This window comes from Scyliorhinus torazame, chromosome 9 (genome assembly GCF_047496885.1).
Source record: "Scyliorhinus torazame isolate Kashiwa2021f chromosome 9, sScyTor2.1, whole genome shotgun sequence".
Lineage (NCBI taxonomy): Eukaryota > Metazoa > Chordata > Chondrichthyes > Carcharhiniformes > Scyliorhinidae > Scyliorhinus > Scyliorhinus torazame.
Genome location: NC_092715.1, coordinates 214,669,303 through 214,681,066, shown reverse-complemented (window position 1 = coordinate 214,681,066; position 11,764 = coordinate 214,669,303). Strand labels below are relative to the sequence as shown.

The window sequence follows — 11,764 nt, the reverse complement described above, 5'->3', positions numbered from 1 at the left end:
ATTTGAACCCGGGTCCTCAGCACTGCAGTCCCAGTGCTATCCACTGTGACACATGCCGCCCTTTGATTGGCTTGACCAACCTGGAAGACTACTGCCTCATTGTGCGCTGATCCCAGTTTAGAATACCAAGGCCTCTTAGCACTGCATCTTGTGATTGATGAACTAGGATCACAGGAACTGATTAATGAGAAAAGATCAGCCATATCTGTTTAGTTCACCTGAGCAATTAATTAATTCATATCAAATCCTCTTAATGTCTCCAGCAACTCAATTAGATCACTCCCTGAACCTTCGATATTCACGGGAATGCAAGCCACGTCTATCCTCATCATTTATCCTTCCAAGACCCGTTATCATTCCCGTTACCTTTAGGGTCTTGTTGAACAAGATTGTCTATTTCGTGGAAATCTCAGAGGGATTGCAGAAACTATGGGCGCGATTCAACGAATTGGGAAAAAAGTCCCATAGTGAGCGCGTTTAGCTGTGTGTTTCCCAGCGCTCGCAGCGCCAAGAAACACATGGCTATACAGCACAACTCACGTTGTATAAGGGACCTCAGCAGGGAATGCACACAAGGCAGCCCCGGCCCGATCGCACGCGTGCAACAAATGGAGCTTGGCACCACCAACCTGGCAATGCCCCTGCCTACTGGCAGTGCCACCTGGGCACCATGGGAGTGCCAGGCTGGCACCCAGGTGGTACTGCCAGAATGCCATGCTAGCACTGCCTGGTTACCCAGGTGGCACCAGCAGTATCAGGACACCACCCTGCCCAAAGGGCATGCAGCTGGGGGCCTCCGATTCCCTGGGAGACCCCCACGAGTACCATTCTGTCTGGTCCCCATTTGTGGAGACCAGTACCAAATGGTGCTCACCCCCGAGGCGAAGGCGATAAGTCCCAAAGCCTCAGATACCTCGAAAATCTACACATTAGTGTGAGAGTAGCTGTCTTGCTTTAATGTGCAAATTTGCCAAAAAGTGACCCCGCCGACAAAGGCCAGGATTTAATTTGCAACATTTCGCGAGATCGGGTTAGATCTCGGGAGGCGTTGCGAGCCAGGTCTCCCAGCTTTTATCAGCCAAGCTGTGCTCTACGTAAACCATCATAAAGTATTTAAGATGATTTCTGTGCTCATCAATCTGAGGGATTTCGTTTGTTTTCCTAACGTGATGTCCTTAGTGCAGTAACCACCATCACTCCGAGAGTAGGCCTACTGGACAGAGAAAAGCTTTCTCTACATTCTGGCATCATCATACAATTCTTCAATGTTCACTCCCCCTACACATCTCTCATGTTCTTTTATTTTCCCATACTGGTTGCCCACGGGTCTATGTGGATAACATTGCTAATTAATGGCAAATTACACTTTAGGTCTATGCCCACTTCAAACTTGGCAGCCCAGAAAAAGGAGTTGCATTCTTAAAATTAGGTCTAGGACATTTGGGAATGAAATCAATAAGTACGTTTCCACCCAATGCTTATCCGCAATGTTGTACTCTCTCCCACAAAAAGCTATGGATGCTTGTTCAATTAACATTTTCAGGCTGGGTTTGATAAATTGTTAAGAAATGTTATCAAGGGATATGGAGCTACGGTGGGTAAATGGAGTTGGGCTACAGCTGAACCATGATCAAATTAAACATGGAACAAGCTTGAGTGGTGAAATGGTTTCGTTCTGTTTCTGTGAATTGAAGAATGTCAAAAATTAACTTACGGACGTTCCTTACTCCCAACAGACAGACAGGATTTTGATGCAAGCAGTCTGCGGCATGGTGGCACAGTGGTTGGCACTGCTCCCTCACGCCCCAGGGGCCCCAGTTCAATTCCAGCCTCGGGTGACTGTCTGTGTGGGGTTTGCACTTTCTCCCCGTGTCTGCGTGGGTTTCCTCCGGGTGCTCCGGTTTCCACCCACAGTCCAAAGATGTGCAGGTTAGGTGGATTGGCCTCGCTAAATTGCCCCTTCGTGTCCAAAAGGTTAGGTGGGGTTACTGGATTAAGGGGATAGTCTCGAGGTGTGGGCTTGGGCAGGGTGCTCTCTTTCCAAGGGCCGATGCAGACTCAATGGGCCAAATGACTTCCTCCTGCACTGTAAACACGATGACCGAATTCAAAAAGGCTAAAATTTATTCTGCTGATGCACAGCTTAAGGCATTGATTTAACTCACTGCTGCGCAGTACCCCTCTGATGCAATGGGCAATGATGTGGAGATGCCAGCGTTGGACTTCCAGCACAGTAAGAAGTCTTACAACACCAGGTTAAAGTCCAACAGGTTTGTTTCAAATCACTAGCTTTTGGAGCAGCGCTCCTCCCTCAGGTGAATGAGCACTGTTCCTTCACTTTAACCTGGTGTTGTAAGACATCTTACTGTGCAATGGGCAATGACAGTATTTTGAGTTGCTGACATGTTCAGGCATTAAATAAAAATATACATTTCTGCTCACTATACATTCTAACTTCAAATCAACAGGAAGCAAATTAAGTATTGTGTGGCGTGATGATTGTTATCCATGATATGTTCTTTCACAATGAAAAATCTCTTCAGAAGTTTACTATTATTTATTCATTTGCAGCGTATAAGGATAACATTGTTGACTTTTATTGATGGTGGAAATTGGTGAGATGAGATTAGCCACATGAGCAATCGCCTCTCCTGATTCCCATTCTTCACAGATCCTTTTTCACTTCATATAACTAGCAGATATTTCAATTTTGCCCTGGGCCAAAAAGATCCCATGCAATCCTTCCATCGAATTGAAAATATAACCGCTGGGTTCCAGACACAGTTCTGAAGATTTGTCATTGGTCTGAAGTGTTAACTGTGTTTCCCTCTCCAGAGATGCTGCCTGAGTTGTTATTTCCAGCATTTTAAAATTCAGAATTCTTTGATTCATGGCATCAAGAACATTCAGGACCTCTCCAGATCTTTGCTTTATATCCCCACCCCGCAAATAGATTAGAACACAAACACATCAGGAAGTGGGTCTTTACATATTGTCTTAAAAATCCAGTAAACCATTTCACAATATATTACTCTTAAATTAAACTGATTCAACAGTTGTATGGAGCCTTTCAGTTTTACGATGGGTTTTACCAGAGGCCACATATGCATCTGGGGTCTCTGTATTTCAGGGTTCCATTATCCCTGTGCATTATTCCTGTTATTCTTATGAGTTTCTGCTCCTAGATCATTCATATTTACAAACCAATAATGGAATTTGATTGTTATTGTTCCAAGATCATTCTCTCCTCATCCTCATCCACCCTCCCTGAAAGAAAAGGTTGAAACGTGTGAGCTGAATGGAGATGATAAACTGCGTTGTAGCTTCCGTGTAACACCAAGAATAGCTCTGCTTTTTTTTAAAGAGTATTTGTTCACTCAGTCGGAATGAAATATCTGAGGAGGACGTCTCATCTTGTAAAATATTTCTGTTTACAGTCCAATTTCCTTCTGCACCCAGTCTCTCAGAGCTGTAATATGAGTGTAGACACCGGGGATATTAGGTGTGGCACATTTAACACCAAAGCTCACAATCCCAGCCAGAAACCACGTCTTATTAGGTCTGTGACAAACTAGTGGACCTCCTGAATCACCCTGTAATGTGAATAAGAAGGAAATACACACAAGTTATAAGATGTTTCTTAGACCTGTTATGTTCCAAAATAGCTTGTGTTTCTGGTAGTACTGTTTACTCAATGGGAAGGAAATTCTGCACATACACAAAATATTTCTGGGGCATTTTTGTTCCCTATTGTGACATTTCAAATTCCAGGGCCAAATGAATCAATACCAACATGGCCTGCGAGACTGAAAGCTGCGTCATGAATTCTTTGTTGCTCAACTGGCTTCCAGGAACAAAGGCGACATGCGAGAGGAGAGGTACAAAAAAGAGACGGACGGAAACATCAGAGGGACATGAAAGACAGGAGGGAGAAGAGATGCAAAGCAAAATGATCATCAAAGCAAAGAGAGAGAAAAATGAAATAGAGAAAAAAGAAAATAGGAGAGATAGAGAAAAAAAAAACAACAGCGGTGAAGGTTGAATCGTAATGTCAGGATTTGGATTTAGCTTTTCGCACAAATGGGAGTGAATGCATGAAAGAAAGTTTAATTTTGGCGCCTTCGGAGGAGTGTATTTCCAGCAGCGGACAAAGTGGCACCATATCAGTTTATCAGAAGTGACGGCACATGTGGCCTATGATTCCCAGCAATCTTCATCCCAGAGCCAAACATTTCATAGATTATCATAGAATTTACAGTGCAGAAGGAGGCCATTCGGCCCATCGAGTCTGCACCGGCTCTTGGAAAGAGCACCCTACCCAAGGTCAACACCTCCACCCTATCCCCCAGTAACCCCACCCAACACTAAGAGCAATTTTTGGACACTAAGGGCAATTTAGCATGGCCAATCCACCTAACCTGCACATCTTTGGACTGTGGGAGGAAACCGGAGCACCCGGAGGAAACCCACGCACACACGGGGAGGATGTGCAGACTCCGCACAGACAGTGACGCAAGCCGGAATCGAACCTGGGACCCTGGAGCTGTGAAGCAATTGTGCTATCCACAATGCTACCGTGCTGCACGTAAATTTCTGATTCACTGGCTTTTTTTCCCCTTTTAAAAAATAAATTTAGCGTAGCCAATTATTTTTTTTCCAATTAAGGGGACAGTTTAGCGAGGCCAATCCACCTAACCTTCACATCTTTGGGTTGTGAGGGTGAAACCCACGCAGACATGGGGAGAACGTGCAAACTTCACACGGACAGTGACTCAGGGCCGGGATTTGAACCCGGGTCCTCAGCACTGCAGTCCCAGTGCTATCCACTGTGACACATGCCGCCCTTTGATTGGCTTGACCAACCTGGAAGACTACTGCCTCATTGTGCGCTGATCCCAGTTTAGAATACCAAGGCCTCTTAGCACTGCATCTTGTGATTGATGAACTAGGATCACAGGAACTGATTAATGAGAAAAGATCAGCCATATCTGTTTAGTTCACCTGAGCAATTAATTAATTCATATCAAATCCTCTTAATGTCTCCAGCAACTCAATTAGATCACTCCCTGAACCTTCGATATTCACGGGAATGCAAGCCACGTCTATCCTCATCATTTATCCTTCCAAGACCCGTTATCATTCCCGTTACCTTTAGGGTCTTGTTGAACAAGATTGTCTATTTCGTGGAAATCTCAGAGGGATTGCAGAAACTATGGGCGCGATTCAACGAATTGGGAAAAAAGTCCCATAGTGAGCGCGTTTAGCTGTGTGTTTCCCAGCGCTCGCAGCGCCAAGAAACACATGGCTATACAGCACAACTCACGTTGTATAAGGGACCTCAGCAGGGAATGCACACAAGGCAGCCCCGGCCCGATCGCACGCGTGCAACAAATGGAGCTTGGCACCACCAACCTGGCAATGCCCCTGCCTACTGGCAGTGCCACCTGGGCACCATGGGAGTGCCAGGCTGGCACCCAGGTGGTACTGCCAGAATGCCACGCTAGCACTGCCTGGTTACCCAGGTGGCACCAGCAGTATCAGGACACCACCCTGCCCAAAGGGCATGCAGCTGGTGGCCTCCGATTCCCTGGGAGACCCCCACGAGTGCCATTCTGTCTGGTCCCCATTTGTGGAGACCAGTACCAAATGGTGCTCACCCCCGAGGCGAAGGCGATAAGTCCCAAAGCCTCAGATACCTCGGAAATCTACACATTAGTGTGAGAGTAGCTGTCTTGCTTTAATGTGCAAATTTGCCAAAAGGTGACCCCGCCGACAAAGGCCAGGATTTAATTTGCAACATTTCGCGAGATCGGGTTAGATCTCGGGAGGCGTTGCGAGCCAGGTCTCCCAGCTTTTATCAGCCAAGCTGTGCTCTACTTAAACCATCATAAAGTATTTAAGATGATTTCTGTGCTCATCAATCTGAGGGATTTCGTTTGTTTTCCTAACGTGATGTCCTTAGTGCAGTAACCACCATCACTCCGAGAGTAGGCCTACTGGACAGAGAAAAGCTTTCTCTACATTCTGGCATCATCATACAATTCTTCAATGTTCACTCCCCCTACACATCTCTCATGTTCTTTTATTTTCCCATACTGGTTGCCCACGGGTCTATGTGGATAACATTGCTAATTAATGGCAAATTACACTTTAGGTCTATGCCCACTTCAAACTTGGCAGCCCAGAAAAAGGAGTTGCATTCTTAAAATTAGGTCTAGGACATTTGGGAATGAAATCAATAAGTACGTTTCCATCCAATGCTTATCCGCAATGTTGTACTCTCTCCCACAAAAAGCTATGGATGCTTGTTCAATTAACATTTTCAGGCTGGGTTTGATAAATTGTTAAGAAATGTTATCAAGGGATATGGAGCTACGGTGGGTAAATGGAGTTGGGCTACAGCTGAACCATGATCAAATAAAACATGGAACAAGCTTGAGTGGTGAAATGGTTTCGTTCTGTTTCTGTGAATTGAAGAATGTCAAAAATTAACTTACGGACGTTCCTTACTCCCAACAGACAGACAGGATTTTGATGCAAGCAGTCTGCGGCATGGTGGCACAGTGGTTGGCACTGCTCCCTCACGCCCCAGGGGCCCCAGTTCAATTCCAGCCTCGGGTGACTGTCTGTGTGGGGTTTGCACTTTCTCCCCGTGTCTGCGTGGGTTTCCTCCGGGTGCTCCGGTTTCCACCCACAGACCAAAGATGTGCAGGTTAGGTGGATTGGCCTCGCTAAATTGCCCCTTCGTGTCCAAAAGGTTAGGTGGGGTTACTGGATTAAGGGGATAGTCTCGAGGTGTGGGCTTGGGCAGGGTGCTCTCTTTCCAAGGGCCGATGCAGACTCAATGGGCCAAATGACTTCCTCCTGCACTGTAAACACGATGATCGAATTCAAAAAGGCTAAAATTTATTCTGCTGATGCACAGCTTAAGGCATTGATTTAACTCACTGCTGCGCAGTACCCCTCTGATGCAATGGGCAATGATGTGGAGATGCCAGCGTTGGACTTCCAGCACAGTAAGAAGTCTTACAACACCAGGTTAAAGTCCAACAGGTTTGTTTCAAATCACTAGCTTTTGGAGCAGTGCTACTCCCTCAGGTGAATGAGCACTGTTCCTTCACTTTAACCTGGTGTTGTAAGACGTCTTACTGTGCAATGGGCAATGACAGTATTTTGAGTTGCTGACATGTTCAGGCATTAAATAAAAATATACATTTCTGCTCACTATACATTCTAACTTCAAATCAACGGGAAGCAAATTAAGTATTGTGTGGCGTGATGATTGTTATCCATGATATGTTCTTTCACAATGAAAAATCTCTTCAGAAGTTTACTATTATTTATTCATTTGCAGCGTATAAGGATAACATTGTTGACTTTTATTGATGGTGGAAATTGGTGAGATGAGATTAGCCACATGAGCAATCGCCTCTCCTGATTCCCATTCTTCACAGATCCTTTTTCACTTCATATAACTAGCAGATATTTCAATTTTGCCCTGGGCCAAAAAGATCCCATGCAATCCTTCCATCGAACTGAAAATATAACCGCTGGGTTCCAGACACAGTTCTGAAGATTTGTCATTGGTCTGAAGTGTTAACTGTGTTTCCCTCTCCAGAGATGCTGCCTGAGTTGTTATTTCCAGCATTTTAAAATTCAGAATTCTTTGATTCATGGCATCAAGAACATTCAGGACCTCTCCAGATCTTTGCTTTATATCCCCACCCCGCAAATAGATTAGAACACAAACACATCAGGAAGTGGGTCTTTACATATTGTCTTAAAAATCCAGTAAACCATTTCACAATATATTACTCTTAAATTAAACTGATTCAACAGTTGTATGGAGCCTTTCAGTTTTACAATGGGTTTTACCAGAGGCCACATATGCATCTGGGGTCTCTGTATTTCAGGGTTCCATTAGCCCTGTGCATTATTCCTGTTATTCTTATGAGTTTCTGCTCCTAGATCATTCATATTTACAAACCAATAATGGAATTTGATTGTTATTGTTCCAAGATCATTCTCTCCTCATCCTCATCCACCCTCCCTGAAAGAAAAGGTTGAAACGTGTGAGCTGAATGGAGATGATAAACTGCGTTGTAGCTTCCGTGTAACACGAAGAATAGCTCTGCTTTTTTTTAAAGAGTATTTGTTCACTCAGTCGGAATGAAATATCTGAGGAGGACGTCTCATCTTGTAAAATATTTCTGTTTACAGTCCAATTTCCTTCTGCACCCAGTCTCTCAGAGCTGTAATATGAGTGTAGACACCGGGGATATTAGGTGTGGCACATTTAACACCAAAGCTCACAATCCCAGCCAGAAACCACATCTTATTAGGTCTGTGACAAACTAGTGGACCTCCTGAATCACCCTGTAATGTGAATAAGAAGGAAATACACACAAGTTATAAGATGTTTCTCAGACCTGTTATGTTCCAAAATAGCTTGTGTTTCTGGTAGTACTGTTTACTCAATGGGAAGGAAATTCTGCACATACACAAAATATTTCTGGGGCATTTTTGTTCCCTATTGTGACATTTCAAATTCCAGGGCCAAATGAATCAATACCAACATGGCCTGCGAGACTGAAAGCTGCGTCATGAATTCTTTGTTGCTCAACTGGCTTCCAGGAACAAAGGCGACATGCGAGAGGAGAGGTACAAAAAAGAGACGGACGGAAATATCAGAGGGACATGAAAGACAGGAGGGAGAAGAGATGCAAAGCAAAATGATCATCAAAGCAAAGAGAGAGAAAAATGAAATAGAGAAAAAAGAAAATAGGAGAGATAGAGAAAAAAAAAACAACAGCGGTGAAGGTTGAATCGTAATGTCAGGATTTGGATTTAGCTTTTCGCACAAATGGGAGTGAATGCATGAAAGAAAGTTTAATTTTGGCGCCTTTGGAGGAGTGCATTTCCAGCAGCGGACAATGTGGCACCATATCAGTTTATCAGAAGTGACGGCACATGTGGCCTATGATTCCCAGCAATCTTCATCCCAGAGCCAAACATTTCATAGATTATCATAGAATTTACAGTGCAGAAGGAGGCCATTCGGCCCATCGAGTCTGCACCGGCTCTTGGAAAGAGCACCCTACCCAAGGTCAACACCTCCACCCTATCCCCCAGTAACCCCACCCAACACTAAGAGCAATTTTTGGACACTAAGGGCAATTTAGCATGGCCAATCCACCTAACCTGCACATCTTTGGACTGTGGGAGGAAACCGGAGCACCCGAAGGAAACCCACGCACACACGGGGAGGATGTGCAGACTCCGCACAGACAGTGACCCAAGCCGGAATCGAACCTGGGACCCTGGAGCTGTGAAGCAATTGTGCTATCCACAATGCTACCGTGCTGCACGTAAATTTCTGATTCACTGGCTTTTTTTCCCCTTTTAAAAAATAAATTTAGCGTACCCAATTATTTTTTTTCCAATTAAGGGGACAATTTAGCGAGGCCAATCCACCTAACCTTCACATCTTTGGGTTGTGAGGGTGAAACCCACGCAGACATGGGGAGAACGTGCAAACTTCACACGGATAGTGACCCAGGGCCGGGATTTGAATCCGGGTCCTCAGCACTGCAGTCCCAGTGCTATCCACTGCGACACATGCCGCCCTTTGATTGGCTTGACCAACCTGGAAGACTACTGCCTCATTGTGCGCTGATCCCAGTTTAGAATACCAAGGCCTCTTAGCACTGCATCTTGTGATAGATGAACTAGGATCACAGGAACTGATTAATGAGAAAAGATCAGCCATATCTGTTTAGTTCACCTGAGCAATTAGAGACTAATCTCTGTCAGTTAGTCTACAACAGACATGAGGTAAAAAAAACCTCCAAGTGGTGGAGGGTTGTAGGAACCATAGGTCGACCTGTTCTGTTCCTCACAAGCATTTCACATTTTCCGCTTCATGTCTTAAGACTCATATACTGTGTAGACTCAGGGGGCCGAATGGATTAATCTGCACCAGATTAATCTAGGACAAAGGTTCGGCACAACATCGTGGGCCGAAGGGCCTGTTCTGTGCTGCATTTTCTATGTTATGTTAAAACTCCAGCACACATTAGTCCCGGAACAATGGACCTATTCCAGAAGTTTAATTAAGCTCCTGTTGGAAACCATCCAGCCTCACTACCTGGTTGGAGGTACAGGCTGCTTGAACTTACTGCTTTGAACAAGCATTTGGTCATTTGTCCTATCACCTCCTTCTTCAGCTGTTGATTTTTGTCTGATTACACTCCCCTGAAGTGCCGTGGAACATTTTACTGCATTAAAGGTGCGACAGAAGGGGCTGGTTTAGCACAGGGATAAAGAGCTGTCTTTTAAAGCAGACCAAGGCAGGCCTGCAGCAGGTTTCAATTCTCGTACCAGCCTCCCCGAACAGGCGCTGGAATGTGGCGACTAGGGGCTTTTCACAGTAACTGCATTTGAAGCCTACTTGTGACAATAAGCAATTTTCATTTCATTTCAGATTTGCAGGTTGTTGTTTCTATTCCAAGGTATATTGCTAATGTGGAACCTGTTTTCAGCCATTGCAACTCATTTTCCCAATAAGATTGTAAGCCAAGATGGAGGGCCCCAGATCTTGGATTGAGAAAAAATAAGCAGTAACATATTCCTGGTTTAGTTACAGCCTTAAAACTGCTAGAATGACAGAAGGACTTGTTTTCACTAAAAAAAACGTTTAATATTATTCCCTAAACTTTAAAATGCATCAGAAGTTGGCTTGGAATGGAATTGTTGCAACATTTACATTCTGCCTGTCATAATGACAGTGCATTTCTTTCCTGTGGTGACGGTTAATTTGGATTCAGCTTAAAGCTACTGGAGGCCTATAGTTTACATCAGTAAATTGACTTGTGGAACATTAATTCATGAAGATACTTAGTGGGTGGGATTCTCCGACCTCGCGCAGGTGGGACTGCTCATGCACGGGTTCGCGACGGACCCACTGCACATGTGCACACACCCCAGCGCCGATTCCAAGGCCGGATCAGCAGCTGGAGCGGCGTGAACCGCTCCAGCACCCTGCTGGCCCCCTGTCGGGGCCAGAATTCCTGATCCTGGGGCCGTGTTGACGCCGTTGAGAAACGCGACGGCTTTTCCGACGGCGTCAACACTTAGCCTCAGGATCAGAGAATCCCGCCCTATGTCTATTGTACCACATTCAAATGACATAATACACTCTTGATTATTATTTTTTCTTTTGTTTTTAATTTTTCCAATTAAGGGGCAATTTAGCGTGTCCAATCCACGTACCCTGCACATCTTTGGGTTGTGGGGGTGAAACCCACGCAAACATGGGGAGAATGTGCAAACTCCACACGGACAGTGACCTGGGACCGGGATCGAACCCGGGTCCTCAGCGCCGTGAGGCAGCAGTGCTAACTACTGCGCCACCGTGCCACCCTTACACTCTCGATTATAAGTATAAATAAATGCACGTCAGCATTCTGTTTCGGTCAAAAGGCTACCTGACAGGCATCAACTCCTCCTCTTAAGACACCGGCACACAACATCTTATCGTTAACAAATGTTCCAAGGAGACGTTTGCATTTGTTGAAATCAATGATGTTTACTTTTGCTTTTTGAAGGATTGTTGGAAGAGAGCCTGGAGAAAAAGACCAGAAATTACACTTTAACTTTGCATTCATTAGTGTCCAGGTTCTAGACCTACTTCAGGATCTGAGCACTAAAATCAAGGCTGACTTGGCAATACGGTATTGAGGGAGCGCTACATTATCAGAGGTGC

The 11,764-nt window shown here is 45.0% G+C and overlaps 1 protein-coding gene across 2 annotated transcripts in view; it reads right to left on the bottom strand.

Annotated features, from left to right (window-relative positions):
• Positions 1-6,730: 6,730 nt before the first annotated feature.
• LOC140429731 (transmembrane protease serine 11C-like) overlaps positions 6,731-11,764 on the bottom strand; it is a 125,280-nt gene continuing 120,246 nt past the window's right edge. For both annotated transcript variants that reach the window (XM_072517074.1, XM_072517075.1), the window contains 2 exons: positions 11,487-11,623; positions 6,731-8,376 (listed from right to left, as the gene is read on the bottom strand). In XM_072517074.1, the coding sequence (XP_072373175.1) occupies positions 8,215-8,376; positions 11,487-11,623 (299 nt within the window). In that variant the 3' untranslated portion in view covers positions 6,731-8,214. The remainder of the gene's footprint in view (positions 8,377-11,486; positions 11,624-11,764) is intronic.